The sequence below is a fragment of the Mus caroli genome, chromosome 6, assembly GCF_900094665.2.
Source record: "Mus caroli chromosome 6, CAROLI_EIJ_v1.1, whole genome shotgun sequence".
Classification (NCBI taxonomy): domain Eukaryota; kingdom Metazoa; phylum Chordata; class Mammalia; order Rodentia; family Muridae; genus Mus; species Mus caroli.
In genome coordinates, this window is record NC_034575.1 from 24933107 (window position 1) to 24954853 (window position 21747).

Sequence of the window (21747 nt, forward strand, 5' to 3'; positions counted from 1 at the left end):
CCATCCCCTTTTTGTTTGTTTGTTTATTGATTGATTTTATGTATATGAGTACACTATAGCTGTCTTAAGACACACCAGAAGAGGGCATCAAACCCCATTACAAATGGTTGTGAGCCACCGTGTGGTTACTGGGAACTGAACTCAGGACCTCTGGAAGAACAGTCAGTGCTAATTTTTAAAGACAGTGTTTCTTTGTGTAGCCCTGGCTGTCCTAGAACTAGCTCTGTAGACTATGGCGTTGAACTCATAGAGGGCTTCATGCCTGTGCCTCCCAAGTGCTGGGATTAAAGGTGTGTGCCACCAACACCTGGCTCTTCTTCCCTTTTAAAAAAAAAGTTGATTACTTTTATTTTAAATGTATGAGTGTTTTGCTACCGTGTGTTGCGGTACCACACAAAGGCCAGAAGAGAGCACTGGGTTAGAGTAAGAAAAGATTGTGAGCTACCTTGTGGATTCTGGGAATCAAACCTGTGTCCTCTACAAGAACAATGAGTGCTCTTAATGGGGGCTCTTAATGAGCCATCTTCAGTTAAAGAAACTTTGTTTTTGGAAACAGGGTCTCATGCAGTCTCAGCTGGTGTAGAACTTGCTGTGCACACCAAGCTAGTCTAAATCTTAGAGTGATTCTCTTGCCTCTCCTAAATGTTGGGTTCACAGGTGTGTGTCAGTCACATTTGTTTGGATGAGAGGCCTCATTTTTAGATACCTATCCTCAAAGTAGCTATCCTTGTGAGACAGTGGTGGTTGGAGTGGGCTAAGGCTGGGAGGAACAGGACAGTCGCTAGGCCTAGGCCTTGGAGATGGGTGACTGCAGGGGCAGCTTGAACAGTCACTCCACTGTGTTATTTTAAATACAAATTAATTAAATTCTCAGTGAAAAAAACAAAAAAAAAAACACTTGACTTTAATATGTTTATGACAGTTAAATATCAGTCAAGGAGCCCAAAGAACAGTAAGTAACTCTGCTCCCATGCAGTGCTGGTTGGTAGGGCAGAGGGAGTACTTGGTTGGGAGGAAGGAAGTGTGAATTGGAATTTTGCTGCCAACTAGAAATAAGTCTTGATGTTCTCAAAGGCTTTAGATGTTTTAGATTTGTCTCTGGTTAAGGGACAACCTGTGAATAGTTGTGTCTGACTGCTAATAAATATAAGATAGAGTTTGGAGAGATGAAATGAATGGTTACAGGTTTTCCAATCAGTTTTTATCAGCCTGCTGTTTATTCTGATTAGCTGGAAAGCCATGGAGAGTGCACACTGAATCTACATGAACATGAATGAGGGGACTCTCAGTCTCCCTTTGCCTGGCTCCAAGCCCTACTAACTATAAACAACCCTTCTCTTTTGCTCATAGTTTCAGGCATTTGATATTTTTATTACTTTGAAAAACATTTATTGTATTTATTTTTGAATTTATTTATTTTGTATGTGCATGTATGTGGTATGACATGCATGTGGAGGACAGAGAACACTTTTTATGAGTAATTTCTCTGCTCTTACCATGTAGACTCCAGGCCATCAGGCTTGATGACAAGTTCCTTAATCCACAGTGATGTCTCACTGGCCCTTTCTCATTCACTTGTGCACTGGAAATCTTACACAATCTAGGCGGGGGGGGGGGGGGTTCTCCTGCGCTATATATCACCTGGTCCGTTTTTGTTTGTTTTTGAGGTATGCTGTCACTGTAGCTCAGAGTGCCCTTAACTTATGTGTTGCTAAGGCCGACCTGGAACTCAGTGATCGATCCTACTGCATCTGTGTGTTGAGATTATGTGTGCAGCACTGAGCCCAGCTAGCTTATATTTATTCTTACTATTACAGTTTAGTACTGGCGCTTCAGTTTAAGGCACCTTGCTTGCAAGGTAAGCACCCTGCTACATGATATCCCAGTCCACTTAGGTTGTTTTAGCAATCAGAGCTGGACAGGATGTCTTGTCTTGCCATTTTGGAAAATGGAGTTATAAATGCTGTTATCCTTTCCTCTTTGAGGATAGTACTAACTCTTCTTCTGAGACACAGCCATGCTATGTAGCCCAGGCTGCTCTCGAACTCTTGGACTTAAGCAATCCTTTTGCCTTAGCCTCCTGTGTATCTGCAAAAATGAGTCTGACTATAGATATCAAAACTAATAGGTGATCATTTAATTCTGCCCTCTGACCACCATCTGTGCTGATCTTTGCTGTTTTACTGTATGAACTTTCTGTGCTTGTTTTAACTGCGTGTTCAACACCCCATAACTGTATGTGCAACATTGTAATGTCGTTCAAAAGTCAAGGAAATTATTGGGTATGTACTTAAAATCTTAGGTTAGCAAACCACTTTTTAAAAACCCACTTATTCAACAAATACTGAATTCAAGGAATGAGTACACACACACACACACACACACACACACACACATATATACATATATATGATAACAATTATATTTAGAATGGTAAAAGTTGGAACTACCTAATTATCAGGAATAGGAAAGTATGTTGGCAATTTTTATGTCAGCTTGACTTAACTAGAGTCATCTAAAAAAAAAAAAAAGGAAATGTTTCCGTAAGATTCCACTGTAGGGTATTTTCTTAGAGACTGGTGGGGGGAGGTCCCAGCCCATTGTGGGTGGTGCTCTTCCTGGGCAGGTGGACTTCCCTTGGTGATCCCTTCAGATATCTGGAAGCATAAACCGAAATAAACCCTTTCTTGCCCAACTTGTTTTGGTCAGGATAGTGGAAGGAATTGGGACGTTTGTGCAAGCAAAGCCATGGAGTGTTCAGTGCTTGGTGAGCTGCTTTGTAGGAGCTTGGAAGATAAGAATATTGAGGGCAGTGCAGAAGATAGGCCTGGCTTGTGACATTTCAGAGAGAAGGTTAAACATGGGGCCATTGCTAGTTTGAATTAAGAGTCTGTGGTTCTGGATATCTGGGGCTGAAGAATCAGCTGTGATTAACAAGACACCAGAACTAGTAAAGTGAAACTTTTGCTGGGATAGGCATTGATCAACTGGAGCTGATAAATTAGCAGTGATGAAGAAGAGGCCAGAATAAATGAGGGGGAATCTCCTGGAAAGTGTTTTCTGAGCTCAGTACCCCGAAGCTGTGTTTCAGAGGAGGACTAGACTGTATTTCTTCTTATGGCAGGTGAGCTTGGTACTGTGTAAGAATCACCCAGGTGGTACTGGGTTTGAAGGCAGGAAGGGTCATGGAGAGAAGCTGAGGCTAGGCACTGGGAGAGGCCAGGAGAGGTAGGCCACTGGTGAAGGTGCAGCCTTAGTAGCCCTTAAAGGCCCAGGACGGGAGGGGTTATTCAGAGAAGTTGAGGCTCGGCATCATGGAGAGAGCCTATGGTGAAAGCGCAGCCCAGTTGCAGCAGAGACCCCAGCATTTTGGAGATGGCAGTTAGCATGATGGGGCTTAGGGATGACCACTTAAGAACAGCAGCAGCCATAGAGTGGAGCCTGCCAGAGCTTAGAAGACAAGCTGTGTGTGCTGGAAGGAAGGGCCCAGAAGAGTGAGGTGTGAATCCCAGACATTGGAAGTTGAGTTATTTACACTTCGGGGGTTTTGCTTTGCTTTGCTTTGCTTTGCTTTGCTTTGATTGTGACTGTGCCTTGGTTCTTTTCTCTTGAAGTGAGAAAGTTTTTATTTCTGATCTTATTGGAGTCCACAATTTTGAGACTTTGAATTTTCAAAGACATTGGCTTTTAAGAGAGCTTGGGTTTTTTAAAAGACTGAATGTGCTTGAATTTGTAAAGGATCTTAAAAGTTATTTATCTTTTTAATGTGAGACCTAGGGGATGAATGAGAAAGGAAAGGTTATGTGTCTGTCAACTTGACAAGGTCAGTTGTACTGGATAATTCTGTCAGCTTGACAAAAGCTAGAGTCATCTGGAAGGAGGGAACTTCAATTGAGAGAAAACGCCTTCATAGAATCCAGCCGTAGGGTATTTATAATTAGTGATTGGTGGGGGGAGGGCTCAGCCTGTTGTAGGTGGTGCTATCTATCCCTGGGTTTTGTTCTAGAATAAAGTAGACTGAGCAACTGGTAAGGAACAGCAGTAAGGAGCCCCTCCATGGCCTCCTGCCTCCAGGTTCCTGCCCTGTTCCAGCTCCTCATCTGACTTCCCTCAGCGATAGTACTATCTGAAGTGTGAGCTGAAGTAACCCTTTCTTCCCCAAGTTGCTTTGGTCAGCAGTAAAAACCCTAACTTAAGTAATATCTTGTCTTGTCTTTTTATGGTTTTTAGAGACAGAGTTTCTCTGTGTAGCCCTGGAGGTTCTGGAACTTGATCTGTGTAGACTAGGCTGGCCTCAAACTCAGATCCACTTGCCTGTCTCTCAAGTGCTGGGGATTAAGGTGTGTGTCACTACTGACCGACTTTAGACATTCTTTTGAAAAAATTATAAACTTATAACTTATACAAGTTTAGTTTTGGGGGTTTTGTTTGTTTACTTTTATGTACGTGGATGTTTTGACTGTCTGAATGTCTGTGAGCTGTGCATACCTGGTGCCCCCAAAGGCCAAAAAATGGCTCAGATCTCCCAGAACTGGATTCACAGATGGTGGTGAGCTGGAAACGGAACTTGGGTCTTCCACAAGAACATCAAGTGCTCTTAACTGCTGAGCCATCTTTCTGGCCCCTACTGTGCCTTCTTTGCAAGTGGATATGCTCAGCTTTTTTCCTGTTTGCTTTTTGATGAAGGTGCTTTGTGCAGCTCAGTCTGGCCTCAGTTTTGCTTCATAGCAACCTGCCATCATGTCTCAAGTGCTGGGATTTCAGGTTTGTGCCACCAAGCTAGGCCTAGCTAAAAGTTTTAGAATGATATAAAACATGTTAAGAGTGTGAGGAATTTTCTTACTTTGTATCAAATGCAAAAAGTACAAGGTATGTACAAAGGACTGTGGTTTAGTTCCTGCTTTTTAGTAGCTCACAGTCACCTGTAACTCTAGCTCCAGAGATCCTAGTCTCCTGGCCTCCCAGGGAACCAGGAATACACACACAAAGTAAGAAAACTTAAAAAAAAAAGACAATATAGGTCAGCTGTAGCTCAAAACAGCACATAAGGAAACTAGGAAAGACTGGGGAGGTGGCTGGCTCAGTAAGTAAGAGCACTTGCTGTTCTTTCTTTCAGAGGACCCAGCTTCTTTTCCTAGCACCCACATGGTAGCTCACAACCATTTGTAACTTCAGTTCCATGGATCTGACGCCCTCCTCTGCCCTTTGCAGGTGTCAGGTGTCATGTGGTGTACATACATTATTGCAGGCCAAATGCCCATGCACATAAAGACTGAGTGTAAATATTAGAGAAACAAGGACACACAGCAGACTGGCAAAGGTGTTCTCAGTAGTGATTTAAGATGCTTTTAATTTTTTATTTTGTTTCCTCTTGAAGTGTGTCAGAGAACATGTGTTATTTCTATAAGAAGATATTGTTTAAAATAAAAATAGAAAGTGAGAGTTGAGGGTCACAGTTTTTCTCAGAATATGCACTCTAAAGTGATATTATAATGTCTTACAAAAACTCATATTTGTTGAATGAATGAATGAATGAATGAGGGATTGAATTGCAGATTCCAGATGAATGAATGACATTGGCATTTATAATATCTATAACTCTCATGTTTTTTTGTGTGGCTTATGTACTTGTTCATGTATATTTGCACACGCTTGTAGGTACACATGCATTTGCATATGCGCACACATTTGTGTAGGTGTGCACACATGCCTGTGCGTGTGGTCCCAAAGTTGACTTTGGGTGTCTTCCTCCATTGCTCCCCTTACTTTTTGAGATAGGGAAGGCTGACTGGCCAGAGAGGGATTCCCCACCCCAGAGCTCCACTCCTCTAAGACCCTATCCTCCTTGTCCCCAGGACTGGGATCATAGTCACAGGTGCTGCCTGCCACGCCCACTTGTATGTGGGTTTCAGTCCCTACAGCAAGCAGTGTACTAATTGAGCTAACCTTCTCCTAACTTTATGCAGAAAAGAAGTCATTGGCTCAGTTATCTCAGAATTTAAAGTCATGACAGTATCATTGAGCCTATACCTATAACCCAGCACAGGGCTGTGGAGGCAGCAAGGTCTGGTGCTCAGGGTTAGCTACTGACTACAAGGCTGGCTTGTTTTATGTGGGGACGCTCCCCAAAGAGGTTGCTGTGGTAGCTCATGCCTTTCTTTAATCCCAGCACCCAAGAGACAGAGGCAGGTGGATTTCTGTGGGTTCGAGGCAGGCCTGGTCTGCATAGTGAGTTCCAGGACAGCCAGAGCTACATAGTGAGACTGTGTCTCAAAAAACAAACAAACAAAAACGACAACAAAAAACTAACAAAACAACAACCAACGAGAGAGAGAGAGAGAGAGAGAGAGAGAGAGAGAGAGAGAGAGAGAGAGAGAGAAAATTCATGCATTGAACTGTTTTTCAGAAATTAGGAAACAGCTTTCCGTGAGTGTTGATTGTATGGTGACAGATCCAGCAGAATTGAGGGAGGCCTGCCCCAGAAGAGCCAGGCCACAATGCTATTTCACAGTGTACGGGGTCTGAATAAAAGTGGCCTTTGTGCTGGTCTCAGACTGAGGGGCGGTGCTTGTGGCCATTTATGTTATTTCTCCTTAATGGAAATTGAGGCAGCCTTTAATCCTGCTATCACATGACAGCTATTTATTTGATTTTTGCTAATTTGGGAGCAGCTGCAGACAAACAATTATTGTACAAAAAGAGCCAAGCAGCTGTATTCAGACCCAGTCACCAAGTGGTTGGTTAATCACACCAAACTTCCCCTCTACAGCCTTCCCAAAACAGGTATAGCTTTAGCCACTCACCTGCCTTTTAAGCATTTATGTGTTTGAAATGTATTTTCTTTTCCTTCTTTCCCTCCCTCCCTCCGTTCCTCCCCCTGCCTCTCTTGAGACAGGGTCTTACTATGTATCCTTGACTAGCCTGGAATTCACTGTGCTTGCAGACCAAGCTGGAAGAGCCAGAGTAGCTAGCTGTGTTGGACTCAGTCACCAAGTGGTTGCTCATACTTCCCTTCCATAGCCTTCTAAACAAGGCATAGAAAGCTTTGGCGACCCATGTTTATTTCCCTCTTTCTATCTTTTTCTTGAAGCAGAGTCTTACTATGTAGCTCTAGCTGGTTGGAACTCATAGAAATCTACATGCCTTTGCCTCCTGAGGGCTGGGATTAAAGGCCTGTGCTAACACACCGTACTTGACAAAAATACATCTTCCTAATTCTTTTTATCATTGTCACCTATTTCACTGAGAGTTCAGTGCCAGATACCTGCTGTACGCGGTACTGTAGTACTGAGAGTAGAGGAGTGCTTCCCCTCTGACGGGGGGAGCATTAGCCTAGTTTTTGTGTAGTAAGTTGCTTAAAGAATCTGGTGTGAAAGATTGAACACAGAGGGCTGTGTTGGCTTTGGTTACAGACTCCCTCAGTGTCTGCTGTCTGGGTGTTCATTGTCACCTCTGTCCCATGCCATGTGCTTTCTCAAGCTGTTGCCTCTGCTTGTAGCACTTTTCTGTCATTCTGGAGCCTAAAGACTGTCTTCTTCACAATGTCCTGGCAACCCTGTCCTCACAGCGTTGCTTTACTTAGCCCTTGACGATTCTTGCTAGAATGGGATTGTTCCTTTTTTAAAAAATGGCACTGCCTACTTTCTTATTGATTCAGCCTTTCAGTGGATACTTTAATAAAATTGTTATAGGGCCTAGAGAAATGAAACGGTTTAGCAGTAGGAGAGTTCCAGAGGACTAGATTTTGGTTCCCAGTACCCACAACAGATGCCTCACTTGGAACTGTAGTTTCAGGGGTTCTGACACCACCCCTGTGACCTCTGTGGGCACCAGCATACACATGCATATTCATGTGTACACACACACATACACATGATTTTAAAACTATTATAATCTAGAGGTTTAAGCCTTTGTGTGGTATGTAAGATCTTTATAGGAAATAAAAGCTTTTGATTTTGTATCCTTACCCCCACCCCCGTCCACAGGCATCCCCCTTCCTGGGACATCAAGTCTACAGGATTAGGTCATCCTCTCTCACTGAGGCCAGACATATGTGCTGGGGGGCCCTGGACCAGCCCATGAAACAATGATATAGTGGCCTAGAATTAGAAGCAAGTCCTTTCAAAATAAAAATAGAATGTAGACTGCCCCATTCATTCTAGAAGTTTAAAACCACATTAACATAAACATTATTAAAGTTACATTGACTTGAAACCTTTAATCCTTAAGTCATAGTACTCACATTTCAATATGGTCAGTGGCTTCAGGTATGTAGTGGCTGTTAGCCTTGTACATGACAGGTCAAAAATGTCACTGCTGAAAGTTCTGTTAGTTGGCAAAGTCTAGAGCCTACGAGAGAGTAGGCATGTCTTTAAAGCATTTGGTGAAGTGGATTAGCCTAACTAGTCGTTATTTAAAGACTTAAATGTGTTTATTTACTTTCTGTGTAGAGCTGGTTTTGCCTGAACGTATGAATGTGTGCTGTGTGTGTGCCTCTTGGATCCCCTGAAACTGGGGTGAGCTACTAGGAATCTAACCTGAGTCCTCTGCAAGGCACCAAGTGCTCTCAACCAGTGAGCATCTCTCCAGCCCTAATTATTCTTTTCTGTGGAGTGTGTTCTAGAAGAACATTTTAAGGACTTGGCCTTCCCCGTGCATTCTCCACACGTCACTTTTTCCTTTGGTTGTGGCACCACCTAGTGCTTACACTGTGAAGCAATGCAGTCTTGGAATGTTCTGATTTTCATTTGGTTATAGTCAAAGAGACCTAAAACATTTTGCAAATCTCTTTCCTTCCTCCTCCCCCCCCCCACTTCTTCCTCTCTTGTTCTTTCCCTCCCTCGGGAAGGTGTCTGTATATTTTACCATTCTCCAAAAGGACCCAAGATTTAAAAACAGCAACTGAAGACTTGCTTTTTGATATAGGTTTCTATATGTGTGGTCAAAACTCTTAAAGTGATCTGTAAGCATTATTTCTTCTTTAAAAGGAAAGAAGTATAGTATAACTTGAGGCAGCTTTATACCTGCCGTTATGTGTGAACTTGTGAGTCTTTGCATGCATATCCCATTGGTGGGTATTTACAGAGAGCAACTCATTTGGGCTTCACAACAATTCTATCTGTTCTCCACCTATATATGATGAAACTAGAGCAAAGACACCAAATGAAACTTGTGTACTATGTTAGTAAGTGCCAGAGCCCTCCTGTGGCTTCAGAGTGTACTCAAGCCACCATATTGGAGCAGTGAGGCTCTGTGTTGGAGTGGATAGAGAGAAGACTGTCCAGGTCTTGGGGCTCGTGTCTAAGAAACAGTAGTCGTAGTCATTGTCGTTGTCCTAGTAGTACCAGCACTAGTAATAATAGAACTATGAGTGCTGACCACCCAGGAGAATGTGGTCACTACCTGTCACTGATTTTCAGTATAGAGGTAGGCATGGCAGCCCTCACCCCATGGTTTTGTTTCTTATGGTTCAGTTACCCCTGGACTAAAGTACTAAAGGGAAAATTACAGGAGTAAGTGATCTGCATGGAACTTGTGACTTGCATAATGACCTGAGCAGAGTGAGTGTTGACTGCAGCCCTCCTTTCCATCTCCCCAGATGCACCAGTCATCCTTTGCCTGTGTGCTGTGTAGGCTGACTTCTGATTGGTCACTTGGTAACCTTAAATCCCATACTTACTCCTGTAATTTTCCCTTTAGTACTTTATACCACACTTACTTCCTGTGAGGGTTACTTCCACTATTCCCTTCCTGTCTGCTCCTTTTCTAATAACTATATGGTAATATTAATCCATCTCCTCTGCAGCTTTCTTCATCTTGAAGGTCGGGCTGTATTTGCTCCTGCCTACTTTCTCACCTCTCCACCTCGCTTGCTGCTTTGTCAGCTCTGTCTTCACCTTTATGTTCTGTTTGGTAGCATTAGGGTTTGGGTGCTATGGTGCTGATTGGTTTTGTTTGCTTTGGTTTGGTTTTGATTTTTTGACAGTTTCTCTGTAACCCTGGCTGTCCTGGAACTCACTCTGTAAACCAGGTTGGCCTCAAATGCACAGATCTGCCTGCCTTTGCCTCTCTAGTGCTGGAACTAAAAGCATGTGCCACTGCCACCTGGCTTCATTAGTTCTAATTATAAAAATTATATTTATTTTTTTGTGTGTGCACATGTCATGGTGTAAATATCAGAGGACAACTTGCCAGGAGCCCTCTGAATTCAGGTTGTCAGGCTTGGTAGCAAATACCTTTTACCCACTGAGCATCTTATTTATTTATTTATGATTGTATAATTTAGGTCTGGAAGATTTCATTGACTTTTGAGCATGAGTTCTAACCTGGTGAAGAATTTTAGGTTCCAGATGCATCCAGGAGTGTAACTTGAGCCTCTTTTCCCTGTGGGCACCGCTTGGACTGATTTTTAGACCATTCTTGCTGATTACCCTTTTTCTTTTGAAATGATAATGCTATTGATTAGACTAATGCTCTCTTTTATACTTTGTTATGCTTTGATTAGATTTCCTGGCCTGATCTTCTTTCTCCTTGATTTTTAAATACTCTTCACTTAATCTCATCCATTATGTGTGGATTAGACTGAATTTAAGCCCCTTGATGGGCTCCTCCAAATTCCAGCAGCTCCCTAGGTACTTCATAGAGGTCATGTCAGCAGGGTGCTGGAAACTAAGACAGTCCTGCTGTGTTCTCTGCCACTGTTCCCTGGTTCTGCAGGGGAAAAGCAGACACTCACAACCTCTTACAGTTTGGTAATAGAGAGTTTCACTCACTCATTCATTCATTCATTCATATTTTTGAGGTAATGTCTCATTTTATATAAACCAGTGATTCTCAACCTTCCTAATGCTTCAACCCTTAGTGTAGAGTTCCTTATGTTGTGATTCTCAATCATAAAATGCTACTTCATAACTAATTTAGCTACTGTTATGAATCATAAATATCTGATATGAAGATGGTCTTTGGTGACCCCTGTGAAACAGTCATTTGACGCCCAAAGGGGTCACAATCTAAGAACCGCTGATAGGGCTGGTGAGATGGCTCAGTGGGTAAGAGCACCCGACTGCTCTTCCGAAGGTCCAGAGTTCAAATCCCAGCAACCACATGGTGGCTCACAACCATCCACAACGAGATCTGGTGCCCTCTTCTGGAGTGTCTGAAGACAGCTACAGTGTACTTATATATAATAAATAAATAAATCTTAAAAAAAAAAAAAAAAGAACTGCTGATACAGATCAAGCTGGCCTTCAACTATGCAGCCCAGGCTAGTCTGGATCTTTATCCGTTAGCCTGCCTGCTTGCCCAGTGCAGAGGTTACTGTTACTGCTGCCATGTCCTTATTTTTTTAATGTTAGTGTCTGTGCATGAGCATGTGCGTGTGAATGTGGGTGGGTGCCTGAAGAAACCAGAAGCTTAAGATACCCTGGAGCTGGATTTATAGATGCTTGTGAGTATTGGGAACCAAACCCTGTCCTCTGGTGGAGCAGTACTCTTAACCATAGATCTATTTATTTCTCCACTCTCCAGGAATAATGATTTTAAATCAAGTTTTGGGTACTTTGCTGAACATCACTGTCATAGTGGGATAGACCATTTTGCTTTTCTGGTTCAGAAAACACGAGCGGGCATTCCTCCCCCCTCCCCCCTCCCCTTCTCCATTTTGTACACTATCACAAAGTTTTATTAAGTGTGTTGGTGTTCTCACTTTATGTCTAAGACAGTGTTTCCTGCTCAGATTAATATAACATGTCGTGTCATAGCACAAAGTTCTCAGTTACAGTCAGAAGCTTCAAACAGGTGTCTAGATGTGAAGAAATGGAGGCACAGTGAACAGTGCATGTGAGACTGGGAAGTGAGCTAGGAAAGGCAGATGCCAGCGTGTGGGCTTGCATCATAATTTACATTACACTTACGTGTTGGGGACTGTGTTGGTCAATTCATTTAAGCCTCACATCACCCTTTAGAGAATACATACTGTTTTCTTCTTCCTCTCATCTTAGAAGACAGTGGCAGAATTGTGGCTTAGTGGTCATTAAGTAACTTGTTAAGGGGTTCTGGATATCTGGATAAGAATCTATGCTGTCTTTTAAAATGCACATTATTTCATTACTTTCCCCCGCCCCAATAGTAATTCCCATTACTTTTGCTAGCCAGAGAATCTGATTCTTTGAGGATAAAAGCTGAAGCAGTTTTACTAAAGCTGCCCTGGGGGAGAGGGGCTGGAGGGGTGGCTTAGTTATTAAGCACTTGCTGCTCTGGCAGGGGCCGTGGGTTCCGTTCCCAGCACCCACATGGTGGCCAATGCTGCCATAATTCCACCGTCAGTGGGGACCCAATACCCTCTTCTGGCTTCCTTGGGCACCAGGCAGACATGTGGTACACACATGCATACATGCAAGCAAAATACTTACACATGATATAAAATAAGTAAATTGTGTTTGTTTGAGACAGGGGCTCACTATGTAGACCAGGCTGACCTCACAGAGGTCCACCTGCCTCTGCCTCCAGAGTGCTGAGATTAAGGATGTGTTCTACCACACTTGGCCCAAAACAAATAAATTTTCATGTAAAATTGACCTAGGGATGTGGTGGACTGTTTCCATCTTCATTCTTTTCTGTTAAGTAAATAAGGAAGTGGAGGCCTGATCCAGCAATATGTGTATGTCATTCATACCTGGCTTAGATGACCTTACTTATTTATGGTTTTATGAGAACATAGCAATATTTACAAGTACTCTATTTTTGTTTCAGATGAGATGCCCCTGCTAGAAAAGCTGGCTGATGGGTTGGGGGGTGGAGAGAGAAGAGGCACCAGGCGGAAGTGACAGGCCTGAGAAGCAGACAGCCCTATTGATTCATGCTGCAAGCTACATTCTAGAGCAAAGAACTGAAATCCATTATGCCAAGCACATAGCATTATGATCCCTTTGAAAAGCAGTTTAGATGCTATCTAATCCCAAATCATTTAAAAAAACAATTTTGAAGTAGCCAGATTTCGAAAATGCAATTTGTCTCAGACTAGCACAGTGAAATTAATGGAAAAATAACACTTTATTGGTATCTTCCTTTTATATATTGTGTTTAATTGTGTGACTTGGTATATCTCAAATTGTACTTTAGATAAGTACCAATAAGGAGCTAGGATATATCCCTTGATGGATGGATTGAAAAACTCACACAAAGATAGGATAGAAAAGAGACCCTACCAGATGTTTCACCTTTTTTCTTTAAAAATATGTCACAAGGACATTATAAAAGAAGAATTTTATACAAATAATCTTTGTTCTTTCTTCATATAGGTATTATTTCTGCATATGTATGGTTGCCATTTCTTTTTGTAAATTCTAGATATGCAGTGCTATATACTACTACTACAACAATCAAATCTTACTTTGTATTAGTATTGTATTAATATTGTATGACGAGAGGTGATGTTATCGTATACAAGTTAAACTTTCAACTCTTTTTTTTTTTAAAGATTATTTTATGTATATGAATATACTGGTGCTATCTTCAGACACACCAGAAGAGGGCATCAAATCACATTACAGATAGATGTGAGCCACCATATGGTTGCTGGGATTTGAACTCAGGACCTTTGGAAGAGCAGTCAGTGCTCTTAACCACTGAGCCATCTCTCCAGCCCAAACCTGCAACTTTTAATCATAACTTCAAATTCACGTCAGATGTCTATACATTTTGTCAGTACGTTTCGTCTGGCAACTTTCACTAAGTGTGTACAAACTTCACAGTTTTCTTTTTTTCTGTCAAGAATTTAAAAGAAAAAAAAAAAACTTCTAAGTTTTAAGAGTTGCATAGATCATAATCATTTGGATCACATGTGACTTACACAAAGCACAGCCACAACCCCAGAATGTGAGACACTATTCTTATGCCTAGTTTCCATCATGTAGCTCAAAGGCCAGGGAGCCAATCTGTGGTGGATCCAAATGCTTTGCTAACTACCATTCTTGTTCCTTCAGAGCCAGCCATCCTTTCCCTCTATTGCCATAGCCACCAGGAATGACAAGAATTTATTTTTAATAGTTATCAAGTAATGTACTCTTTTTTGTTTTTGGTTGTTTTTTTTAAGTAAAGATAAGGGCTTAGTTTTATTTTTCTGTACTTATTTATTCTTTATTCAGAGGAGGTTAGACTGGGGTGAGGGGTGACTGTATTTTAACTTTCAGACTGTGGTAGAGCACACTGAACAATAAATCTTAGACGGTGCACAGTTCAGTAATGCTAAAAGTACATCGTGTTACTGTGTACCTGATCTGCAGAACTCATGCATCTTATGAGACAACTCCTTAGTTGGGTGCACTCAGACCCTGGCAGCTATTTTTCATTTTTTTTCTTTCTATTTTATTTATTTGGTTGTTTGGTTGGTTTTTTGTTTTTCGAGACAGGGTTTCTCTGTGTAGCCCTGGCTGTCCTGGAACTCACTCTGTAGACCAGGCTGGCCTTGAACTCAGAAATCCACCTGCCTCTGCCTTCCAAGTGCTGGGATTAAAGGTGTGTGCCACCACTGCCCGGCGTCCTTTTTTATTATTAAAATGATTTATTACTTTTTAGTTCATGTACATTGGTGTTTCATCTGTGTGTGTGCCTGTATGAAGGCTTTGGATCGCCCTGGAGTTACAGACAGTTATGAGCGGCCATGTGGGTTCTGGGAATTGAACCCAGGTCCTCTGGAAGAGCAGCCAGTGCCCTTAACTGCTGAGCTTTTTCTCTCGCCCTGGCAGCTACTTTTCAATAGATTATTCTAATTATTTTATACAGATGGACTACAGGCTGGGGATGGGGAGATGGCTCACCAGGTAAGAGCTTTTGCCATGCAATGCCCAGAACCCAGGCTGGAAGGGAAGACCTGACCTCTACAGTCAGGCTGCAGCACCCCTGCCCCATCATGCACATACACACATAAATAAAATAAAACCCAGATGGACTCATACAGTATTTGCCTTTGTGACTAGCTTATTTTATTGAGCAATTTTACCCATAGTGTTTCAAATAGAACAGCTTCAAGTGTACAGCAAAATTAAATAGATGGGACAAGGGTTTCCTAAATGTCTCCTGCCCTTGATATATTGCTTACCCCTCTCTTAAATGTTTCACTTCCTAAATAATACCTATGTGAGGTAATGCATATTTAATTGGCTAGATTTTATCATTCTGTGATGTGTATATAATTTTCAAATAGCATGCTGTATATGATAAATACAGTTTTATCTGTCTATTTGAAATACAAATTAAACTTTACAAAGACTTCACAGAGTCTCCTGTTTATTGCAGGGGATATGTTCACTGGACTTCAGCAGACACCTAAGACTGGATAGTGGTAACCTAAGCCACAGCCTAGTCGCTCACTGTGGCCATAACATTTTAGCTGCTTCCCTCCACCTTCGCGTAGCTCCTGTGCATATTTTGATTTATACCTTAATATTTCACTTTTAGGAGGCATTGATAGAAGGGAAAGTATATCTGATTCCAAATGCTACTTGTCCATTGTTGATACATAAGAAAGCATTTATTTATCACATCCTACTTGCTGTTCAATCCAGGAGTCTTTGGTTGATCACCTTTATATGTAGACAGTCATGCCATGCAAAAGCAGTTGTATTTTCCTTCTCAGAGGCCCCTCTCCTGCTTTATCTTCCTCTTTACTCCGCCCTCTCTCTCTTGCCCTCCCTTACCACTGTTGTCTCCTTTTCCTTTTCCTTTTCCTTTTCCTTTTCCTTTTCCTTTTCCTTTTCCTTTTCCTTTTCCTTTTCCTTTTCCTTTCCTTTTTTTGTGGTTTTCCGAGGCAGGGTTTCTCTGTATAACCCTGGCTGTCCTGGAACTCCCTGCCTCCCTGGGATTAAAGGCGTGCGCCGCCACCACCCGGCTGTCTCCTTTTCTTTTATTGTTCTTTTCTTTGTTCTTTTACTACATAAGCTATGAGTTCCAGTATAATGTTGAGAATAGAAGACATCCTTTTCTTGCTCCTGATTTTAATGGGAAAGGCACTACTTTTTCACCTTTAAGGATAATGGCTATAGGCATTTTTATAGATGTTCTTTATGAAGTTGAGGAAATCTCTTTATTTCTAATTTGCACTTTCTTTCCTTTTTAAGGTCGAATGATATGTGGTTCATGTAGACCACATTTTGTTTCCCACTCACCCATTGATGGACACTTGGGTAGCTTCCATCTTTTGGCTGTTGTGAATAATGCTGCTATGAACATGGGTGTGCACATAGCTCTCTGAGACGCTGCTTTCAGTCCTTCTGGGTAAGTACCACAAGTTGAGCTGCCAGATCATAACAGTGGTTCTATTCTAAAAACATCAGGATGTCTACATGTAAAAGCCCTGGCTGGCCTCTCTGTAGACCAGCCTAGCCTCAAACTCACAGAGATTACCTATCTCTGCCTCCCAAGTGCTGGGATTAAGGGGTGTGCTACCATGCCCAGCTAGTCTGTGTGTTTAAATATATTTTTATATCACAACATCAAATGTTAATCCCTGGACTATTTTAAATGTCTTTTATTGTTAAATACATATCAAAGATATTTAGCAGGACAGTGGTGGCACATACCTTTAATCCCAGCACTTGGGAGGCAGAGGCAGGTGGATTTCTGAGTTCAAGGCCAGCCTGGTCTACAGAGTGAGTTCCAGGACAGCCAGGGCCATACAGTGTCTCAAAACAAAAACAAAGAACAAAAAAAGTTATTTAATGTTTTTTACTTGATACATGTGAATGCTTCTATATATTTATGGTAGTAAATTTCTGTCAGTTATTTCACAGAGAAAATATTCTACTTTTTAAAAAGATTTATTTATCTATTATATGTAAGTACACTGTAGCTCTCTTCAGACACACCAGAAGAGGGAATCAGATCTCATTACAGATGGTTGAGAGCCACCTTGTGGTTGCTAGGATTTGAACTCAGGACCTCAGGAAGAGCAGTGAGTGCTCTTAACCGCTGAGCCATCGCTTTAGCCCAAAAATATCCTATTTTTATGTTGTTTGAATTTTCCACACCTTGGTGTGGTCAAGTAATAAAATCAGAGCTTTGTCAAAGTTTCTTTGCTCTTAATAAAAACCTTAGTTTAAACATCGTGTTACATTATACACTGAATCTCCTCCCTTTCCCTCCCCTTATCCCCCTCTCTCCTTTTTTTCTAGCAGTAGATCTTCATGGAGGAGCACGGAGTGACCCAAACTGAACACATGGCTACCATAGAAGCCCATGCAGTGGCCCAGCAAGTCCAGCAGGTCCATGTAGCCACATACACTGAGCACAGTATGCTAAGTGCTGATGAAGACTCCCCTTCCTCCCCCGAGGACACTTCTTATGATGACTCTGACATCCTCAACTCCACGGCAGCTGATGAGGTAACTGCCCATCTGGCTGCTGCAGGTAATGTTTGCGCTAGAAGTTTGCTTCTTTCCTTAACTGTGGGTTCATGCCTATCGAAGGAGCCTATAATTCTAGCACTCTCTCACTTCTTTTCATCGTTTTTTGTTTTGTTTTTTTTCAGTGCTGGGGATCAAACCCAGGGCCTCGCATATACTAGGCAAGTACTCTACCACTGAGCAACATCCCAAGCCCTTCATCACAATTTTTAAGCCTGCACCTCCAACTTTAGCCTGTTCTATGAGAGTTGAGTTTGGGGTCCCTTACTACTAGTGTTACGGCGTTGGTTTTCTTCCATTCTCACAGTCTGGTTAACTAGAATATGTATTATATTTATATTAAATGTAAGGGCTGACATATTTAGATTTTAATATTTTTAAGGTTAAAAGTTTTTCCTAGTGTGGGTTTTATTCCTTTTGTGCTAGAACGAACCCTAGAGTTTCACATGCGAGACCAGAGTCCTACCCTGAACAGTGTACTTCAGCCCTAATGTAGCCCTCATTAGACTTTCTGATGAGAGTGGGTTTTTCCACCTGTTCGGATTTGCACTGTAAGTTCCAGTTTGTATGGAAATGTATTACTATTATGATTTTAGATTTCCACAGATAACCATGTGATTTTACTGTTTGTTTGTTTTATAGTTCTTCTTTCTGAGGGACTTGTGGATCTGTGTACTGTCTGTGTTACTGACAGTTCTTGTTTATGTTGACTATTCTCTTCATATACTGGTTAAATGTAAATGACCATTCTGTGATGTGTTTGGAAGTTAATTTTAAAAATTATTTGGGGTCTAAGATATTATGCTGCACATGGTTTCTGTTTGCTTCTGCTAGATAGTACCAAGAGTGATCCTTAATTGTCTCAGGCTTTTTTTTTTTTTTTTTAATGGATTTGAACTTTTTCACAATACTAAGAGACTTAAAGCTGGCTGTGTTTTGTATTATTCCATTTATAGTATGTATTTAGACATATAAACCATGTCTGGGTGGGTATAGTACTGGTCAGGAAAGCAGTCAGGGATGGCCTAAGTACTACATTAATAAAGTATATATGGTGTATTTACTTAAGGTGAAGAGAATCGTGTAATAATCTCATACCATCACTTATTCACAGTACTATTTTTGGAATGTTGAACTTAGAAACTAATGGAGGGGCTGGGAATCTAGCTCAGTGGTAAAGCACGTGCTTAGCTAGCCATGTGTTTAAATGTTTGTAACATATATTTTGTGAGATTTTTATACTTCCCAGAAGAGGGCATCCTAACATAATGAACCCAGGACAACTTCTTTCTTATGAAGGAAGATGCTTTGGAGACATGGCTTTGCTTTGCTACTGTATTGTAGTTGTGTTGCGTTGCTATGGCGTGAGGATGATGAAAGCTGAGACCGTGATGCAGAGGTTGAGCACTTGCCTAGCATGTGTGAGACCCTGGGTTCAGCTCCCAACATCACTAAACAAAGACTAGGGCTGGCTTGGTATACTGGCATGAGCCTGTAGTCCCAACTACCCAGGGGGTTGAGGCAGGAGGAACATTTGAGCCCAGGTATTCCATAGCAACCTAGACAACACAGACCTTATCTCAAAAATGAACAGTGAACAAAAGAACAGAAAAGGACTAAAGTCTTTCATTTGTCCAGTATAAAAACAGAGGCCCTTCAAATCTCTAGTGAGTTGCTACTAAGGAATTGTAATTAGATATACTGCAAGGTATAGAATCTTTGACTAAAACAGCTTACTTTGAAGGAGCTGTCAGGCCACCAGCTGTAGGTTATCAGTGCAGGCAAGTGTTGAGGAGAGGACATCAGACAGAGGATGTGTCACAGGCAAGGGACTCTGAGATGAAAAGGGAAGGAGGCCATTGTGGCTGAGCTTTGTGAGGCAAAAGAAGACAGTACAGAGGGCTGGCATAAGTGTGACCGACTGCACAGGGCTTAGGGGCTCTGCAGGATGCAAGCTTGCAGAGGCTGCCGAGTGTGAGGCACACACGCTTATATTCACAGTAAACAAGAGAATCTTGCAGAGGTGTCCAAGAGCCCTTATTAACTGATCAGTCATGATTGATCCTGACCTGTCACATTTGTTGCTTGCTAGAGAATTTTTTCCGAGGACTAGTCTGTAGTATGGACACACCTAAAAGACAACTCAGAAAAGTCAGTATCAGTCAATTCATGCCAGGTTACCTATCAAAAATGGTTCTAATTCTCTTCAGTTAAGACAACTCTTGATCAGTGTTGATTCTCAAGGGAAAAAAAATTCAGAAGGGCCTGGGAGCCGGCTCACTTAGCAAAGTGCTTGCTGTGCGAGCATGAGGGCCTGAGTTTGATTTCCAGAACCCAGGGAAGAAGCTGGGCGTGGTGGCTGGCATTACAGTTCCACACTGTGGAGAGAGACAGGCAGACCTCTGGAATCTTCTGGCTGGCTAGCCTAGACCATTTGGTGCTCTTGTAGCCAATGGCTGGTTAGCACCTTAGGAACATGCATGTGTGTGCACTGTGCACAGGGCGCTTGGCCTTTTTCATTCAGTAATACCTTCATTACAAGTGATGCATTCTGACTTCCTCATGAACCACCAAAGGGTTACCATTTGCTTCATGGGAAAAGGAAAACTTGGTGGAATTTCTTTTTGAAAGGGTGTTCTTCAACTACTTTGCTCTTATTTTCACTTATGTATATGGGGAGGATGGAGTCCACTGCCTGCAGAAGCCAGAGAGGCCAGTGGCTTCCTTGGAGTTGGGATTGCGTGGGTGCTGGGCTGGGAATGTAAGTGGGGCTAAACCCGTGTCCTCTGTGAGAGCAGCGTTTACTCTTAACCACTGACCCATTTGTGCAGCTCAAGAGACAGGCTTCTGCTATGTAGCTCAAGCTGGCCTGAACTCTCAGTCCTTCTGCCCCAATCCCACTAGTGCTTAGATTTTTACAAGTGCTCTTGACAAACATACATGAAGATGTATCCAGGAGAGTAGTTGAGGGTCCGAAGATAGGCATATTTTCAGCTTATTGAAATTTGCCAAACCAGGCACTACTCTGGTGTGCTAGAGCAAGCACTCTTAACGTCTGTCCCCGTGTTTGCTATGTGTGACCTCACCTGTCCCTCCTCATCAGGTGGGTTTTGTTAACTAGTATTGGTTCAAACAGCTGACTGTCCATAGCCAAAATGTATTTCTCCATGTGAACAGTGAGCACCAGATCTTTGATAGCCTACTCTTCTCACCCTTGTCTCCTGACATAGGGTCATTGCAGTTCAGTGATAGGAGTTTGTATCTCAGGATCCAGTCCCAGTCCTAGTAACTTAACCTTCAAGGTAACATGTGACAGGATAAGGCCTATGCTTAGTATCTTCTAAATTGTCTTACCTCTGTTTGGTCTTTTGTTTGTTTGGTTTTGGTTTTTTCGAGACAGGGTTTCTCTGTATAGCCCTGGCTATCCTGGAACTCACTTTGTAGACCAGGCTGGCCTCGAACTCAGACATCCGCCTGCTTCTGCCTCCCGAGTGCTGGGATTAAAGGCATGCACCACCACTGGCCGGCTTGTGTTTACATTTAAATAATCTGAGTAGTTTATCCAGTTTTAAAAACATTCTCGTTGAGATTTATATTTGAATATATAGATTTATCAGATCAGAGTCCTACAAGCTTGCTGCTTAACCAAATCTGAGAGTCCAGGTTCAGTGAAAAACACATATGCATGTGCTTACACACACCTCAAAAGTAAGCAAAAACTACAAACATTGGTGAATGTAGCTAATGGTGAGTCTGCTGAAGTATTTAAGGTATTATATTCACATTTGCAATTTATTTTGAAATTCAACAAAAACCATATGATTTGACAAATAGAGAATAGATATATATGGTAAAATGTTAAATTCCTTCAGTTTGGTTTGCACATTTAAACTTTTTTATGATAAAAATCTTTGAATTCTGACTATTCAATAGCAACAGAACAAGAAAATCAACCTGATATTTTTAAATGGTATTCGGTGTCACAGAAAATGATACCACAGGCCTAAGAGGATAGCTGTTGTCAAAGCCACAAAAGATAACTAGTATTGGCAGTACCGTGGAGTGGCTAGTTCCTTTGTATACATGGAATATAAACTACGTGGTAATTTACAATAATGCTGCTATAAGAGTGTGGAGTTTCCTCTAAGAGGTTAAAGAGAGAACTTTATGATCCATATGGTCTGGTCCATAAGGCCTACTTCTAAGTAACAAATGAATTGAATCCCAAAGAGACATTGATGCCCTGTACACAGTAGCAAACGCACACACACACTGACACACCATTCAGAAGGGAAAATCTTGCTGCATGTGACAGTGTAGATCAACCTTTTTTTCTTTTTTTTTTTTT

At 41.8% G+C, this 21747-nt stretch overlaps 1 protein-coding gene across 8 annotated transcripts in view; it reads left to right on the plus strand.

Moving 5' to 3' along the window:
* The window catches only part of Nrf1 (nuclear respiratory factor 1), a 107888-nt gene that overhangs the window by 24518 nt on the left and 61623 nt on the right, over nt 1-21747 (plus strand). For 3 of the 8 annotated variants that reach the window (XM_021165121.2, XM_021165117.1, XM_029478398.1), the window contains exons 2-3: nt 16116-16272; nt 17169-17403. In XM_021165121.2, the coding sequence (XP_021020780.1) occupies nt 17181-17403 (223 nt within the window). In that variant the 5' untranslated portion in view covers nt 16116-16272; nt 17169-17180. Of the gene's footprint in view, nt 1-3799; nt 4197-16115; nt 16273-17168; nt 17404-17524; nt 17561-21747 lie in introns of those variants that run through there. The other 5 variants (XM_021165122.2, XM_021165118.2, XM_021165120.2 and 2 more) reach the window with 3 other exon arrangements.